General features: G+C 40.3%; 1 protein-coding gene across 5 annotated transcripts in view; it reads left to right on the top strand.

Annotated features, from left to right (window-relative positions):
- Positions 1–510: 510 nt before the first annotated feature.
- Positions 511–19,460, top strand: part of TUT4 (terminal uridylyl transferase 4) — a 35,408-nt gene continuing 16,458 nt past the window's right edge. For 2 of the 5 annotated variants that reach the window (XM_072419651.1, XM_072419647.1), the window contains exons 1-7: positions 511–659; positions 9,089–9,697; positions 10,936–11,081; positions 13,903–14,019; positions 15,057–15,234; positions 17,800–17,888; positions 18,222–18,273. In XM_072419651.1, coding sequence (XP_072275752.1) covers positions 9,154–9,697; positions 10,936–11,081; positions 13,903–14,019; positions 15,057–15,234; positions 17,800–17,888; positions 18,222–18,273 — 1,126 coding nt within the window. In that variant the 5' untranslated portion in view covers positions 511–659; positions 9,089–9,153. Of the gene's footprint in view, positions 660–3,565; positions 3,702–9,085; positions 9,698–10,935; positions 11,082–13,902; positions 14,020–15,056; positions 15,235–17,799; positions 17,889–18,221; positions 18,274–19,460 lie in introns of those variants that run through there. The other 3 variants (XM_072419648.1, XM_072419649.1, XM_072419650.1) reach the window with 3 other exon arrangements.

The following is a 19,460-nucleotide window of genomic DNA, read 5'->3' as shown; positions in this document are numbered from 1 at the left end:
TTTTTATTAAATTTTTTAAATGTATTAAATATTGGTAAGTTATTCCTAAGAATTTCAGCCTACAATGAAAAATAAGTTTCCATGCAAAAAAATTGTACCGCTGACCCGAGAGGCACAAATAACTCCAGAAACCTCCGGAGGAGCCCTGGCCCAGTATGCCCGGGAGACCTGTCATATGCAACTAATATCAGTGTGCTGGTTGGGGGGAGGTGGCTTTGCAGCAGCACGTGGCCTGGAAAGGGGAGGAGTCACTGCTGACTTTTGTAAAGTCACAATTTGCATACAGGGTGCAGCAATACTTTATAATAAGGGGATTTATTGGTAATGTATGTCTTCCTACAATGACAGGTGCACTTGGAATGCCCCCTGATGATAAATAAATCTATATTACAGACATAACTTGGGATCTAATGTCACACAAAGACCTGTTAGCCCCCCCAGGGACAAAGATTTACATCCCCACCTCACACAGTGCCCCTCCCCCCGGCCACTCCCCCGTCCCACAATGCAGTTCGCGCTGGACATGGCGGCCGTGTGAAGTGGCTGTTCGGGGCCTGCACAGCTGGAGCAGCCGGACATGGCGTCCACCTAAAGCGGAGGCCGTCGGAGTCGTAGCGTCCTTCGCGCTGTAGCCAGGGCCTGCACAGCCGGGGCCTCAGGTAAGCTGACCGCCGAAGCGAGGAGTGCAAGGGGGCCGGCCTGGAGGTGTGTCTGCATCATTCAGACATAAACTCTGCTTGGCCTTCTGTTTACAATGAGAGGACTACAGATCCCAGCATGGCTAGGGGGCTTCAGGCTTGTGGTACCACAGCAGCCTGAGGGAGGAGGTGCAGAATGGGGGAGGGGCCTGGGTCCTGTGTTTACATTGTGTTATGGAGCGTCTATAAGGCTGATGGTTGTTATGGGCAACAGGAAAACCTTACAGACCCTCAGCCACCCCTCCCCCCTCTGATAATTTCCCCAGTCACATGATCAATAATCGATTGTAAAGCAAACCTGAAGTTCAATTATTGGCCTCCCCCTACCCTCTCCTCCTTACCCCCTCCTCCTTACCCCATCCTTCCTCTTAGCAATAGCTACCCTTACCCACTCCCAGAATGAGTTCTGCTGTACAGCTACTTCCACTCCATACATTGAGCTGCAATCATTTGCCCCATGAGCAGAAGGGAAAATGAGCAAATGCTTGTTGTGATTTGGACTTGACTCCTCAGCCAATCACTGGGCAGTATTCACTAACAGCTGTGTCTGCTCAGCCAATCAATAGCCTGCTTTCACTAACGCAGTCCTTACGTCTCGGCCAATCACTGGCCAGTATTTACTAACACAGCTGTGTCTGCTCAGCCAATCAATGATCAGCTTTCACTAACCCAGTCCTGACTTCCTGGCCAATCTTTGTTTATTATTCACTATCACAGCTGTGTCTCTTCAGCCAATGGATTACCTGCTTTCACTAATGCAGTCCTAACTTCTCGGCCAATCACTGGCCATCATTCACTAACACAGCTGTGTCTAATTTCCAATGATACAACCTTGTCCTGCAGACCCCTATCAAATCCGCTAGGCATTGCTCCTGGCTTCCCAGTGGTTGAAAGTGGGCACCTGGGAGTGAATAACCCATGTTTGACAAATGCCCATGTGGACATTTCCTTTACAGTTGAGCTCTGAGATACCTTATAAATCTAAGAAGCGTGTGTATTGTTTCCTGAACATTGGTCTAATTTGTGCATTTCTTCCTTATCTGTGCAGTGATCCCATGTGAAACTTTCACCTGTGCTGGAGCTTCCTGTAACACAGACCAGTCACTTCAGTGATGCAGGGTGACTGGTCTTGTATACGCCCCCTTCTCTAGTTTTCTTGAGCCATTCTGTAATAGGTTTAGGTGGGTTTTACACTGTAACATCTGGGTTTGGAAGTTATTTGGTGGATATAATGTGGATTTATATATTTTGTGGCTAATAAGGATATATCTTTTTTTCTGGCTAATAAGGATATATTTATAGCAATTAGAGTTTAGATTAAAATGATGGGAAATCCAGCATATTTGAGGGGTGCATTTTAGAAAAACTGGCTCTAGAAATTTAGCAAGCTTGAGGTATTCTTGCAATAAAATAAACTGTATAAATAAAGGGCTAGAATCCAGCTTTAAGGAAGCCTATACTGAAATAAAGAAGATTGGGTTTAGATCGGAGGACAGGGTTAATTAGAGTCAGGTTCTGACCCATGGGGGGGGGGAAGGTGTTCCTGCTCAGGTTCTGAGAGCTGACACCTTGCCAGGCACTTCACTCTTCTTTCGGGTTCTTTTTCGTATGTCACTATGTGCACAGTGCAGGTGCGAGATCGGGTGACCTAGATGGGGAAAAAGATTGCCAATCTCACTGCGCTTGCGTGAGATCGTCAATTTTTTTTTTCCGTTAAAGAAAGGGCTTCTTCTATGCATGCCCGAGATGGGGCATGTTCAGGAGGAGCAGCGAAGAGCCTACGTCATGGATCCCGGGAGGCTCCTATTCTGTTGGGGGGTATAAAAAAAAATTACAACTTTTACTTTATATGAAAGGGTTGTCCACTTTAGGTCAGACCTCATATACTTGCTCCTGGTATGAATCCTAGAAACTACTGAAGCTTTTGGATCAGAACCCCCACCAGCCATCAGGCATGTTCTGCAGACCTCGGCATTGGCACAGGTGGATAACCTTACATCAGGGAATAGATTGCATAGGGTTTCATCATCATCTCTGAAAATACATCTCCTGATTCAGGAGCCCCTGGTCCTTGCAAAATAACAAAAAAATGTTACAAAGAAGTCAAAAGCTGAATTCTCTGGGTCAAGAGCTCCCAAAACATATCCACGTGTCCACTGTCACAAAAACTAGTTACTGATATCTGCATGGGGTTGCTACATGCAACAGTTGCACACATTTTAGTTTATTATGTATCATTATTGTATCTTCCTTCACATAAAGGGAAAGAGACCATGACTGGAATTGGAACAAAGTTTAGGATTCTGTGGACATGTGACCACCCAAAGCTTTTACCTTTTTGTTTTTAAAAAACAGTAGAAAAGGAGAAGACCCTGTTGGGTCTGTATTGTTGTCTTGGGATACATTAAATAGATTTATTTACTGCACTGCTGACAATGATATTACTGTATGCGATGTGAGGACAAATTTCCCAATAGCAACAAAAAAACAAAATAGTATTTGGGAAAGCTCTGAGAAATTTCTGTGTCCCTGTTGCAGATTATATGTCACTTCCAGTCTGCTGAAACCGTTGTCACTGGACAAATCATAAAACTCGCATTCTACGTCTGCAAATTACATTTGCAATATATATTTATATACATAATGCAGAAATATTATTTTTAGCACACCGGTCTGACCTCCTAGCACTCTCGATTTGCCTAGAAATGGGCTGGATTGTTTATTCCCTTTTAACAGCGCTCACAGCACAGGCTATCAAGTCGAGATAAGAGTATAAAAATAATGTTGCAGGAAACGGCTCAGCAGTTTCATTTCGTTTGCAGTTCAGAGCTGGGTTTCATTTCTGTCACATGAGGTTGTTACCAGCTGATAGGGGTTGTATATGTGACACTGTGTTCCAAAATGTCATAGGCCCTGCAAAACAAGACTGTTTGTGCTGCAGCTGTTGGACAAATGAAATTCTGTCCTTGTAGTCCTGGAGACCAAAGCAGTGATGGGATCGCTGTGAGTTTTATTATTTGTGGGTTATTTTGAATTATTTGTTTTTAGAGGTAGGGCTGTTTTTTGTTTCATGTATATTATATAATATTTTTATTTGTTTACAGCTTTTTATAAATATTGATTCCTAAAATTAGTACTATAATACCGTATCATAATACAGTCAGTGGGACAATACAGTGTGAATGTGTATTTTATTATCCGGTATTTATATAGCACCGACATTATGCAGCGCTGTACAAAGTCCATAGTCGTGTCATTAGCGAAAAAGCTCATAATCTAATGCCCCTATCATAGTCATATGCCATTAACACAGTCTAAAATCAATTTTCGGGGAAGCCAATTAACCTAACTGCATATTTTGTGAATGTGGGAGGAAACCGGAAACCCATACAAGCACAGGGAGCACCTGCAAACTCCATGCAGATATTGTCCTAACTGAGGTTTGAACCTGGGACCTAGCGCTGCAAAGGAGAGTGCTAACCACTGAGCCACCGTGCTACCCCAATTTGTATTGGATTATCAGTTGGCAGTATTCTATAATGTGGGGCACTGTGTCACTCGTCCCTAGGGTCTTTGCGCCATTTCGGATTTGTGGGTAGCCAAACAATCTGAATCAATATCTGTGGTCCACAAGCAGATTGTTCATTGAACAAATAAATAGTTCACACTGGTGGTGAGGCTGCAGTGTATTTATCACTTTCTCATACCCAGGAACTGCTGCCCCTTAAGAGACACTACAAGATCATGTCCCCCTGCTGCAACTCCCATGGGAATGAAAATGGGTGGCAGTGAGCTGTTCTAGTACTATTCATTGCCGCCTGCTATCAAATGTGCAGAAGATGATTAGAGATGTGCTGTGGGGCAAGTGACCGAGCAGCTGGCAAGGTGCCAGCCACAGGGAGCCGCACAGGGAATCGCTCGAAGTTCTAACACCAAAATACTGCAGATTGTCAGCTCCTTTTGTAATTTGTTTGGTGCACAAGGATTTTTGTCTGCTTTTCTTCATTGCATAAGTCAATATGAAAGCAGAAGCAACACAGATGCAAATTATGTCTGTGAACATCCTTTGGCATTCCAGTTATCTATTATTTTCAAAAAGAGGAACAAAGGTCTATGGGCAGGAACCAACAATTCTCCGACTTTCACATCTGCCTATGGTCATTCACATGTAAACAGTGGGGAAAACAACTTTAATTGTTGGCCTAATAGCCACTATAGAGCAGCCTTTCTCAATCTTTTTAACATGGGGTACTCCATGACTTACAGGTTCTTAGGGACCCCCTGACAATAATAACGATATCCACTGCTCAATGTACATTAGTGTGTTAGTTATTGGGAATAATAGATTCATTGCTGGTCAGTGGGGAAAAATGTCACCCTAACAGATAGCTAAAAAGATGATTGGTATCAGTTACACTGATCTGAGAGGCACAAAGTGCTTATTGCTCCAGGAACCCCTAGAAACCTCTGGAGAAACCCTTGGATTCCAAGGAACCCTGGTTCAGAAACCCTGCTATAGAGGTCATGGGGGACAAAAGACCAAAATAGCTGATTACTCTTAATCGGTTAATGGATAAAAAAAAACCCTGACTAAAAGATTGTAGTTTGCTGAAGCACTGTGTATTCTTAATATTTACCTCTACCACCTTTACCTTTTTTAGGCATCTCTGGGCTTATTTTCTTCAGGTTTATTCAGCCACTTTCTGTCTACATCAGGGGTGGGCAAACTTTTTTTGTCAGGGCCCACAATCTGAAATGAAAATTGACAGCGGGGCCGGGTCGATGGGTTATGCCATCATGACATCCCGTTCAGTGGCATCGATGACATAACCCCTCGACTACCACTGCACACAACCCACCCACTCTCCCATCACGAGCTCAGATCCGGGGGACATGTTCCGCGGCTCTGGCTGGGGCGCCCCCCAGCGGGGTCCCTCTCCTGACCCTACTCGGGGTGGCACCGGCCAGAGCTGTGGACCACCCAGAGGGCCAGAGAAACATCCCTAATGGGCCTGTAGTTTGCCCATGCCTAGTCTACATGCATTGTTTCAGAATTGACTGCCCATCATTGTTTTGTTTTTTTCATTATAATGGACTGTGACTTTGCAGTGTGTCCGCATAGCTTCTGGTAACCTTATTCAGTTCATGCGGGAGGCTGACAACATGTAAGCAAAATGGAAAGATAGTAGTCACCCATTAACAGAAAGTGCTTGTGCCTGGCTCCTATACCAGACTTTCCTGATTTTTTTAACATGGGGAACCCCTGCTAAAATACATTTCAGGTCTTATAGATCTCCTTTATATAAACCCCACAGCTACATTAGTATGGTGGTCAGTGGGAAGAATGCCTGGTATATTGCTGGCCATTGGGGAAGAATTTCACCCTTGTAGCCAAAAAGATCATTGGTGTCACCTAAACTTGATCAGGGAACCTTCAGCAAACTCCAGAGGGACCCTATGATTCCAAATATCCCTGGTTGAGAAACTCTGCTCTATATGAAAACTTTGCATGTCATCACATAGCCAAAACGATTATTGGTGTCACTAACCCTGGTTGAGAAACACTGGGATATAATATTAATAACATTTGCATCTTTTTGAAATGACACAAACATAGTAAAGCATAAATGATTTAGTGACTGGCTTTGATGTTTTAATCATTGTAGCAGCTTTTAAATTTTGTTTATATACACAATCTGCAGGTTTGATTCATGATTCAAAGAGCGATTTACTCTGGAGAGCTTGTGTTCCTGCTGCCAGCTGTTCTGCCCTAGCACAGGCCTTTTAGTGGTTGCGTGTAGTTGCTTTCACTTGTAGCTGTGGCATAGACTCATTGAAGGGGATGAATAGGCTGTCTGTTGCTGTGTTTGTGTAGAGGGGGGCCCTATAGTGTAGTTTTGACAGAGATGGCTGCTTTAGCCTGTGGCAGACTTTTGACCATATTGCTGCATCCTGATCATGCACCTGTGTGATCGGGGTGTTTTCTGCTTTGGTTTATTAGTGTTAAACTGGCCATACACCATCTAGATCTTTATGGGCAGGTAAACGATGGATATCTTCTTACTATGCATGAATTACCACTATGTACCACTCAATATTCATTAGATTTCAGCAAAATTTGAATGAATGAGGATTGGACCCAGTGTTGCAGTTTGGATTTTGCAGTCTACATGAAATCAAGCATTGCCTTTTGTTTATCATGCCAGCGTCACCAAAGCAATGGCTTCCAGCCTGTAGGCCAGCGTGCACCAAAGCAATGGCTTCCAGCCTGTAGGCCAGCGTGCACCAAAGCAATGGCTTCCAGTCTGTAGGCCAGTGTGCACCAAAGCAATGGATTCCAGCCTGTAGCCCATAACGCGATGTAGCAATTGCTGCCCAGCTCAGGGTGTACTATAGCAATGACTGTTGGGCTTTAGGCTACTGTTTTTATTCATTAATTCCTACTGTACAGTCTTCAGCAATCCCCCACTGCTTTCTTCTGCACTTTAACCCGGTTCGGTCATTCAGGCATTCCAATAGGTCAAAAAACTTTGATCAACTGTTCCCTGGGAATTATTACATTTTCAGATACAAACTTTGTATGGAATCCGACATTTAGCCTATAAAGATATCGATCAGTGAATGATACGCTTTAGACAAGGCAATAGAGCGTTCAATGTATCAAAGAGAATGATAGGAATGAGCGAGACACTGAGATATACGGCTTCCACACAAAGCATGTTCTTGTCTGCAGCTTGCTGGCGAGGAAAGGCTTTTCTACTATTCAAAGCTGCCGTGGCTGCTTTCTAAAGAAAACAAATTGTAAGTCTTTGCACACCTCTGTTTTCATGCCTCTGGAATGCTTGTAGCTAATTGTAATTGAAAGTTCATTTTAGGCTTTAAACAGTGCAAATGAATATGTTTTGCTACTGTAGCATTCTAATAGAATTTGTTTTATTATTCCTACAAAATGGAAAAGAAAGCAAATGGGGATATTAGTGAACAATTCAGTACTCTCTGTGTGCAATGTTAAGTCACTGGTTTATTAGCGGTAACCAGCACTACGTTTGGAGCTGGCCTGCCATCAGGATGTCAACTGCTGGGTGCCGCCTAGGATTACCTGTTCCCACCATTTGTCTGAACTTTACAAATGAAACCCAACCATGGAGACTTTGCTGAGATCTGTGAGGATCCCTCCAATTTACTTCACAGTACAAACAACTGGAAAGGTCAGGAATGAGCTATGTTACTGGTTTTTAAAAATAGCAGAATACATCAGCCCTAATTCACATCTATGCTGTTACAATAGTCCAACCACATGGATGTGTGCCAGCATTTGAATGGGCTGTCTATCACACATCGTTGTGCACACACAAAAAAAATTGTGCATGTGCTATGTTTAGTTTATATACTCCAGTTTGCCAGCAAGGTGCAAAGCACCAGTGCCTGTACCAATGTAATTATGTTACTGTGCAGTTCAGTTACGTGTGCATTGCCACACGACATAGATGTGCGCCCAATTTTAATGTCCATAGTCTGGTCTCAGGTATTCCTAAAATCTGGTAATCTTTAGGCTATTCAGGCAAATGATTTTATATACAGTGAAAATACATATAGCAAACTGTCTCATCTGCCAGGAAACATATAACACTGCCTGGCCACTTTTGCAATTTATAGATCTCTGCCTGACTGCATAGTCAAGAGAATGGAGTTACCGTTAAATTGGAACTTTAAAATAAAAATTGGGAGCAGACAGGATTCTTCCCGTTGCTACCTTTTTATTACATACATTGAGCTGTGCAGGTTCCAATATAATTCAAATACAGATTATATCAATCTTCTTAATTTCTTTAGCATATAAATTGTAGCAAAAACGCTCAGTCCTGGAAAGGTAAAGGAAGTATTTAGATTACTGCGTGGGACCTGTTCATCACATAGTAACTAGATTTAAGATTCATTTTAAGCACCGACATTTTAACATGGAGGAACGCTTGAAGTAATATTTAGGTCTTCAGGGAACCACTGCTATAAATTACTATATCCACAGGTCACAGTATATTAGTGTGGCAGTCACTGGGAAGAATGTCTCTTACATTGCTGGCCAGAGGAAAGTATCACCCCTGCAGATCATTGATGTCAGTGGTAACTGACCAAATTTATCATGGCTCAGGAAACCCCTAGAGTAACCTGGAGGAACCCTAGGGTTCCACGAACCCCGGGTTAAAGAATCACCAATTTAGACTGTCGTACAGGAGCTTTGTACTTTAACAAATAACTATAAAAAAGTATTGTTATCCTTAATTTATGATGAACGGCTATATGTTTTGATAATTTGTATATTGATAATGTAATGATATAAACCTTTCTATTTCATTTCAAAGATTGATTTACTGTTATTCTGTGTCCAGCAGGGATTTGAAGCTGCTGCTGTGATTTGATCGACTTTTCTCCAATGGTCTGAAGATAACCTGGAATAATGGATGGTGTCACCAAACCAGCCAATCATGAATCAAAGAAGCCATTGGCACGCGCTGGCCGTGGGGAAGCCAGGGGCACACAAGGCAGAGTGATAAACAACCAAAAGCACAAACACAGAGGAAATGCTAAACTGGGTCGAGATAGTGATGCCAGCTCTTCAACCATTGTTAGGAAGGGAAAACTGATGGAGTCATGTGATGCCACTTTACTAGACTCAAACTCATGCAGTGAGAACTCCATTAATTGCACTAGTGGCATGGCAAATTCAGGGGAGGACCAGGAGGACTCATGTAGTGCAGGAGCTCAAAGTTCCTCTCCATCACGAGCTGGAAATTTGAGTCAGCCAAGAACCACCGAGTCAGATCAAAGCGACCAACAATCCAAAGAGTCTATAGAAACCCCTGAAAATCCAGATCTAGGTACCCAATCTCAAGCTTCCCCAGAAAGCTGTCCAGAGGCTAAGCAAGACATTATACATTCAGATAGCCATGCAGAGCCATCTTCAGATCAAGAGACAACTCCTTTAACATCATCTCCACCATGTGAGTACAGGTGTTTACTCTCAGAATCGCATGACATCTTGATTTATAACTCCAAGAAAGAGCCCTACACTTTTTTGATTAAAAATAAAAAATGTTTAAAAACAGTCATGCTGCATTAAATTAGGCAACCCAGATGCTGCTCCTTCCTAAATTTCAGGGACAGCTATTGGAGTCAACCAATGTTTCCAAAACTTTTTAACACGGGGGGAATAACTTGAAACATGAGATAATAACCCTTGAAATAACTTTTTAGGTCTTCAGGGATCCCCTGCTATAAATTCTATTCACACAGCATTCACCATGTATGAAAGGAATCTTTGCAACACAAATGGAACCCTAGCTGAACATGGAGCGCAGATTTGCACTTACAGCAAAACTAAAAAAAATTCTAGTTTTAAAAATGACGGTCCACTGTACACATAACAAATTATTGTTCCCTGAGACTAACAGTTGTGATCCTTTTTGTTAACATTAAGCAAAATTCTGATGTAACAAACCTCAAACTGAAGCTGCATTTTTATTTGCCATATATTTTTCCATGTTCCACAAGGTCTATCCTGTTCAGGATTACTAGTCCAAAACTAGTATCAATACCCAGGTGACCAACAATCACCCTTGCCACAGGTTTTGGTACATGAAAAAGCTGTGTGTTTCTTGTTGCTTTTCATTATTTTTAAAAGCTTGATGTTACATATTAGGTGAATTGTCTTAAGTATAGCTACTGGTGTAGCTATTAGATGGAGCTATGAGTGACTCCATGCCATCTTTCCTTTCACCCGGACATGGAGTATATTGATTTTAGAGAGTTGGTGAGCTTGCAGGCTTGCTTTGTTAATGTTAACCATTGTGTAGCATTGTGAAAAAGGGCCTACTTATGTATTGGGAAATAAGACGTTTTCATATACTAAGTAAAGTTTTGAAGATTAAAAAAAGTATTGATAAATGTGGTGCCGACTATGTGGGTGGCTGTTTTAAGTGCTTTCTAGTTTTAAAGCTGGTCATACACTGGTAGATATGTGCAAAATCAGGTAAATCTAATCTCTGAGTTTTTTGGCTGCACACCATTGGGTTCTTCAAAAGTCTAATTAAATATGAACTGGAACTAGTGTTGCTGTTCTTATTCAGGTTGAAGAATGTTGAGTAGTGTATTGCCACCTTTATAGCCCCTTTTCTTACTTTTATTTGCCTTTTTTTAGTATCATCTTCTTTTTTTTTTTTTTTTTTTTTTTTTTGTTCAGGTAAAGCTGCGGAAAATAGTCCCAGTGCAAAACCTGTCCAATCAGGCACCTTACCAACCGATGAGTCCATTTTAGCGGACCAAGAATTGGGCCTGAAACAAGCAGAAGAGAGATTGGAGAGGGACTATATATACCGCCTTGAGAAGGTATTAGACATCAGTATGATGCTGATTTTATATGGTTGGTGTTTTTGGAAGGGGTGAAAAAGGTCTGTGGTCGGTAGTAGCCAGATGGATTGATTTGTGTTCTAGTTTGAGGTAAGTGTATCTAAACCCAAAATTGTACTGTACTCATGGCGAATCAACATTGTCCACCTAAGACTGAAGTTTGTTAGGACTACAGAACACCACTCAGTCTCCCTAATATAGAGGAATCCTGCTGTACAGCCCAATGTCATACACACTACACTCTTGTACTTAATATATTGCCGGATGCCTTATTTTCTACGTATCTCTCCTGTTCATACTTCTCACCCTACGGACTTGTGTACTGCACATACTTCCAATTGATGTATCTCCTGTGCATATGGCCCCCCAATATATCACCTACACATACTGCCAGCCACAATGTACTCTAAATTCTTCCCATGTACCCTGTACAAACTGTCCATCATTGTCCCCTCTACACTTACCTCCTGCATACTATTGTACCCTCTGAGCTTAACTCCTGCACATACTGCCTACTAGCATACTGGTAATACTTATTTCCTTTGCATATGGGCCCTTCATCATACATTTCTTACTCATGTCCTGCACATAGTACTCACTGATATGCCTCCCCAACTCCTTTGCCTCACATACTCCCTGTTTTAGGTTCCAAACTTTTCTTTTTGCACATGCTGCCCATGTTTATACACTCCACAGTCATTCTCATACTGACTGCAATCATATTGCCTAAACTCATACCCTCTATATTTTGCCTGCCAGAGGCAGCATTGCCTTAGACCTTACACCACAGATACACAGGTATAGAGCTGTAGGTACAGGAGGGCCTAAATATATTCACGTACCGGAAAATACACTTCTATTTTTCAAGAGGAATTCAAGACAAAAGGTATTTTTAGTGAGCTTTTTTCACAATTCACATTTCTAAATACTTCAAAATATATGTTTATCAAACTCATGCCGACATGCCCAAAATAATTGTTGTGTTGCCATGTTCATTCCTTTCCCTTCCTGTCCCATTTGGCATTAAAAAAATAGTGAAAGGAAAATACACCCAATGGTGACATACATAGCAAAGAAACATAAAACACGTTTTCATTTTCCCTAACTTTACATTATTCTTAAAACTGGTATATCTTCCTATTGTACACAGATACTAACTTGTGCAACTTTCAGATCTCAGCTATGCAGACCTGGTCAAACTTTCACCCCCCAGGAACCAACTTTGCAGAGTGTATGAACTTTATGGCCATATAGAGAGTAATGTAATGCACAGTCTATGATTCTTACTGGCTGAGTGATATCACAATTTGCAATATTACAGTGATGTTGGGTCCTTGAAGAATAAAGTGTTAACCTACCTGCACAAGCTGGTGCATACAAAATCTGAAAAGTCTGCTTCTGATGTGTATATATGTATTTTTTTGGACGGCTGCCTTTCCAACCACATGTGGGCTAACGATGCACCTGGCCTTTCCAGCAACATATATATTATTATTATTATTATTGATATTTATATAGCACCAACATATTACGCAGCACTGTACATTAAATAGGTGCCAATGCACCTGGCTGCCCTTGGAACAAAACTGGAATGTCTGACTCCAAATACAACAAAGCACTAAACCCCCACAAATTAACCCACTCCCCCTTATGTTGATGCAATGCTTTTGTCTTCTCAACTGTTGGAAATACATTTTCTATAATATCTATCCATTTTTTTGGCCTTTTCCCCCCAGTGTTTCCCTGTATAGGGGCAGATGTGTGGTTACCTAGTATTTTCTGTCCAGAACACTTTTTGCATAAAGGGAAGTAACAGTTTAGCATTTAGCTGGATCTTTGGCTTTATATAAACAAAGCCTTCCTAAAGGACTGTATTGAAGTGGATATTATGGTTTGATGTGCTACACAAAGATATGAAAACAAAGCAATTCCCATGTGTTGGAGATCTTTACTATTCACACCTGGATGGGAGCGGTAAATGTAAAGTTTTATATTTAGCAAAATAAAAAGAATTACATTTGTCCAAAATAAACTAGTTTGTAGTATTAAATAAAGAAACAACTTGCCATAAGATTTAGTTGTTTTATTTTTTTACCTTGCATGGTAGAGCAAATTATCAACAGAGACTTAAGGGGAGAGTTCGGAAATAGGAAGTTAACCAGAAAAGGTCTAAACCAGCAATGCATGATTTAACTGATAATGTATTTGAAAAGTAACAAGACTACTTTATTGCTTTATTATGAGTGTGTAAAAAGAGACAGTAGGGACCCAATAGCCCCAATAGTTCTCTATTTTATGTACAGTGCTGCTTAATATTTTGGCACTATATAAATACTGTTTATTCATAATAATGATAAAGTACTAGCAAGTAAACCTTTTGCTTTTTTTCTTCTGCTCTCTCTTGCGCTCTCTCCCATGTGCATTTTCCTTCTCTTGCATTCTCTCCTGCTCAAAATTTTAGCAAAAATTTTACCAGGTAAACCTTTTTTTTTTTTTTTTTTTTTTTTTTTTTTTTTTTCGCTTTTTTATGCTTGCTGGCTCTTTTGCATGCTCTCAGATTTTTAGCAGGTAAAACCCTGCACTGCAACATTTAATTTTCTGTTTATTACCGGCGTAGGTGTGTTAAAAATTCTCTGGTCATGTGTCATATGATCTTCAATTACACATAATATGGAGGGCAAGTGGGAATTGTAGACCACAGACCTGGGTCACCTAAGATAATTAAAATGAAATGATTTTTTTTTAAGAGTGTAATTGTACAGAGTTTTTTTCATCTCCACCTTCTCACACTCCTTTTTAGAGATCACCAGACTTCTCGAATTGCCAGTACCTATGCAAGCTGTGTTCCATACACATCGAGAATGTACAGGGGGCTCACAAGCACATTAAGGAGAAACGCCACAAAAAGAATATCCTGGTAATGTTAACACCAGCTCCTTTCTGTTTCTGTCTGCCAGTCGTTGATTAAAGCTTGTTTGTGTGAGCTACAGTATGTGTGTCACCAGTGTCACCAGTGCTGCGCAACAACTGCCCGTCACAAAGAAATTGGTGCATAGCATTAGATTTGTTGGGGTATGTGTGTACTGTTTTTGCCATTCAGGAAGGACTCTGTAACCCTAAAGGTGATTTTAGGTCTAAAAATAATAAACTGCTATATTAAATAAAAGATTTTGAGGGGCTCTACTTATTCTGATCTTTTGTCTTTGCATGACTGAAAGCCTTGAAAAAGATACAGGTCTGATTTATTTATTTGGTTTGTTGGCCTTTATTTTTGTTATATTTTGGCTTGTTTTTATACTATAGTGACTTTTTTCTGTATGTGACCAGATAGTAACAGGATTTGGTTACTAAGTGCCTTCCGTTTTACATTTCTATTACTTTCATTGCATTACCAATTAGGTGATTATGCGTTTTACAATTAATTCATTGTTGTTGTCTGGTTTTCTAGGAAACCTGCATTTACATTTTCACCTTTCTTTGCTATCAAAAAAAGTAATTTGCGTATTAATTGTGGGATTGTCTGTATTTCTTTCCCAGTGTACACTGGGAATATGCCCTCAACTTCCACATTATATAAGTGTATATGTCTCAGTACATCACTTGCAGTCTCTGGTAGTTGGAGTTGGATAAGTCGGATGAGTCGGAGTCCTAAGAATTTCTTTGAAGAGAGTTCATCACCATCCGTGGATATGTCTGACTATATCGAAATCCGGGCTATTTTAGGGGTTTGTTCTCAAATTCTAGGATACAAAATCTTTTTTTTTTTTTTCTGCTCCACCAATACACCAATGAGGATCTCTTGTATTCCTGGGCATTTGGTTAGTGTGGTACCTGGTAGAGTCTGGAGTTACCGGAGTAAATGGGTGTCTATAGAATTAGAGCCTGACTTTGCCTAGCAGCATCTTTTCTATTTTGTACAGATCTTAAATTTTTTTTATATGATTTGCTGTTTAGGGAAAACAGGAAGAAAATGAATTGCGAGCTCTTCCACCACCTACAGCAGACCAGCTAGAGGCCATAGGTGCCTCTGTGGCGAATATAGAAAAGGAACATGGCTTATCTCAGGAGGACTACCTCTTCAGAGAAGAAATTGTTGTTGAGATGGAAAAAATTATCCAGAATAAACTACCTGGTAGGTGACTTGTTTTTTTTTGGTATATGGATTTTGTTAGAAATGGTGCAATTGCTTCAAACATTTTTGATTACGTTTGAAATTAACATAATGTGCTAGGCGGTTTTGTCTTTAAAAAGTTCTCTGAATGTGTGCCTTAGATGAGATATTTAGAATGTAACACATGAACTTTTTAAAGACAGAAAACCAATATAGATGTGAACCACTATCGGCTTGTTGCAAACAAAAACATCTAAAACCAAACCTGCAAATATGCTCTCTCTCTCAAAATTTTATTAGGTAAACCTTTGTTTTCTTTTTATTTCTGTCTCGTTCTGTCTGTCTCGTTGGGCCTGATTTATTAAAGCTCTCAAGGCTGGAGAGGATACACTTTTATTAGTGAAGCTGGGTTATCCAGCAAACCTGGAATGGATCTGGTCTAGGATTGAAAACATTTGCTAACAAATTGCAAATGACTTTGGGAAACCCATTCCAGTTTTGCAGGATCACCCAGCTTCACCGATGAAAGTGTATCTTCTCCAGCCTTGGAGAGCTTTAATAAATCAGGCCCTTTGTCTCTGTCTCTCTCTTTTTCTTACCTGATTTTTATACTGTTTTGGTTGCCTTAAACCATACCTATACTCAAAATTTTCACTTTACAAAAAAGGGGGTAGAGAACCCTTTTTTTTTTTTTTTTTTTTTTTTTTTTAAGGTGCAACACCCTTTTTTTTAAATAAAAAAGGGTGCAACACCGACCCCCTAATTTTCGGCAGCTTTCCAGGATACCTACTTCACGCATGCGCAGAAGGAGCCTTTTTGCTCAAAGAGAAAAATGTGCCAATCTCACACATGCAGTGAGATCAGCAATTTTTTTTTGTCACCTGATCTCGCGTCTGGGTCGGGTGATGTAGAATGAAGAACCAGGAAAAGAAGATGAAGATGGCGGCACCGGGAGCGCCGTCTCCAGGACAAATGTCGGAATATCCATTATTATGGATTATATATACATTCATTCTGCTAAGTGTTTAGACATGGCATCATGTACGAGAGGTGGACAATGGTTCTCTTGCACAAAGGTCCATATTTCAAGTGGTCTGATGCCTCCTGAACCTTTTGTTCAGTGTTGTTGATTAAAAGAGTTTTTTGAGGGAAGAGGAAATCAGACCACTGGCAATCTAACCTGCTTTGTGTGAGAGAGCCATGGCCTGGCACACCTGTGTGCTGCTAACATATTTGTTTTAAAAAGTAAGCATCCCATGTGCATCATTGTATGGCAGACTGACGGCATAATTATAATAAATGGCAAGTGTTTAATTGGGGTTTAATGTCTTTAGATCATTTTCACTGAATTGAAATGTCTGATGCTTTGGATTTATTGATGCTTGGCGTGTAATGAGAAAGTCAATGCTAGTTTATGACAAATGCATTGATTGCACAGGCTTCAGCTTATATAAGATCAGTGTGTGCCACAAGCTTTTTTTCTGTAAACGTTTCTTATGGTTTTGACAAACTTGACAGTTTTAAAAGCCTTTAAAGGACTTTTCAGTTCCAGCTTAGGAATGGTAAATGCACATTAAACAATCTCTTGCTAAGCAGGCTTTATTGGGCTTCAAGCGGTACTGACGCTTACTAGATAGAAATTTTTGCAGATGTGCGCTGGTCTGATATGTCCTCTCCATGTTGTCACCCCTATCCAAAAGCCCATTGTCGCCCTGGTCTATGCGGTCATCCTAATCCGTATTGTCACCTTTATTCATGGAGCTCATTGTCACCCTGGTCTGTGTTGTCACCCTCATCCTTGAGACCTGTTGTAACCCCAGTCTGTTGTCACCCCTGTTTTCGGAGCCGTTGTCACCATAGTCTGTTGTCACCCCATCCATGGAGTCCGTTGTCACTCCTAATCTCGGAGCCTGTTGTCACCCTAATCCATGTTGTCACCTTCATCCATGGAGTCCGTTGTCCCCCTAGTCTGTGTTGTCACCCCTATTTTCAGAGCCAGTTGTCACCATAGTCTGTGTTGTCACTCCCATCCATGGAGTGCATTTTTACCCTAGTCTGTGTTTTCGCCCCCATTATTGGATCCTGTTGTCACCCTCATCTGTGTTGGTACCCTAATCTGTGTTGCCACCTCTATCCGTTAGCAAGTTAATATTATTAATATTATTAATTAATTCTATAGCGCCAACATATTACACAGCGCTGTACAGCAAAGTTTTGTGCTTTTTTTTTTTTTTTTTCCCTCCCTCTGTGATCAATGTCTTTTTCCCATGAGCCCCTGTAGCCTTCTCTTTATTGCAGAAGCTATGGAGATCTCAGGGGGAGTAGCAAGACCAGTTTGATATATATAGGAGGGAAACAAAATTAAAACCTAGACAGATCAGTATAATCTGGGCTCATAGTATTCATAACCTCAAATTGAAAATGTTAGTTTAGGTAGCTTTAGTGATCCTTATGCCTTTTCCTTACAAAACATAGGTTATTTTTTTTGTAGTATAAACATGTGAACAGTTTACGTTTGTGTTACTCCCATGTTGCTTCCATGTTCACTTCTTAAAATCAAAACTTTATGTTCTGTTCTGTTCTTAGAATGTTCCTTGAGATTGTATGGATCGTCAAAGACCAGATTTGCATTTAAAACCAGCGACATTAATATAGATGTAAGGTATCCTCCAAAGGTATGTATAATGGAAGACAGCGTTCTGATTCCAGTAAGGTCATTTAAAATGTAACAATTCCACACAACAGGGACACAACTGAGAGATCAATATTTATTTTATTTTGTTAGTTTTGGATTAGATAGTAAATGTCTCTGCCAAGTTTTTAGTACTGTGTCCCTATTGGAGGGGTAACAATTTTATTATATGGTTTTATATGTGTTTGTTTTTATGTTTTATATCAATATTTATGCAGATACAAATATAAACACACACACACACATATATACTGTGTATATATATATATATATATATATATATATACATTGTGTAATTTATTTGTAATTGTTTTAGATGAGCCAGCCAGATGTTTTGATCCAGGTTCTGGAGATTCTAAAGAACAGCTGTAAGTCATAATCAATTATATATTATATTATATATTATTTTGTTCTTTGTTTGAATTTTAGCAAATCCTGTTGTCTTGATGTAGCAAGTGAAAGAATTATTTAATAAGAAAGAGCTGTCATTTGCTTTTATGTCTAAAAAGAAAGATAAATTGTAGCATGGAATTATTTTAAAAAAAAAAGCCTGTACAAACAATGCAGTGTATTATTTTACCACCTTGGAATGCTGCAGCAGCAAGATACCTCTTCAGTTTGGGACACATATAATATTTCAGTTCAGTGTTTGCTGCCTTTACTGGCAAGTTGCTTTAGCTGAATGCTATTATGAGAAGACAGTCTTCTTAGCTCCATAAAAGTAGCAACTTCAAAAAGCTGAATATTCTTATGCTTTCTGAAGTAGGGGAGTTCAGTAAAACTAAAGCTGCGTACACACTTCCAATTTTTATCGTTGGAAATGAACGACGAACGATCGATTGGGCAAAAATCGTTTGTAAAAAAAGTAACCAACTATGCCGACGAACGAGGATAGTCGTTGGAAATGAACCACCGGACCGGCGGATCAGATTGGACGACGATTGTTGACCATCTATCGTGTGTACGGTCGTTCATTGATCGTCCATGGTCTGAGCATTATTATTATTATTATTATTATTATTAATAAACAGGATTTATATAGCGCCAACATATTACGCAGCGCTGTACATTAAATAGGGATTGAAAATGACAGACTAATACAGACAGTGATACAGGAGGAGAGGACCCTGCCCTGAAGAGCTTACAATCTAGTAGGTGGGGGAATTTCACACACAATAGGATGGGCGATATGTAGTGGTGGGAAGTAATGAGGGTTTAGCAGACAGAAGAAGATGGGTAGGCAAGTTTGAAAAAATTAGTTTTGAGCGCTCTTTTAAATGAGCAGAAAGTAGGAGCAAGCCGAATAGGGCAAGGAAGACCATTCCAGAGAGTTGGAGCAGCTCTAGAGAAGTCTTGTAACCGTGCGTGTGATGAAGTTATGAGTGAGGAAGTCATTAGTAGATCATTGGAGGAGCGGAGGGAGCGGCAGGGGGAGTATTTTTTAACCAGGTCAGAAATGTAAGTGGGACAATAACTGTGTAGGGATTTGAAGGCAAAGCACAGGAGCTTAAATTTGATTCTAAGGTGAAATGGAAGCCAATGGAGAGAACTACAA

This window comes from Pyxicephalus adspersus, chromosome 8 (genome assembly GCF_032062135.1).
Source record: "Pyxicephalus adspersus chromosome 8, UCB_Pads_2.0, whole genome shotgun sequence".
NCBI lineage: Eukaryota > Metazoa > Chordata > Amphibia > Anura > Pyxicephalidae > Pyxicephalus > Pyxicephalus adspersus.
Note: the sequence above shows the minus strand (reverse complement) of the source record. Positions and strands in the feature narration are given on the sequence as shown.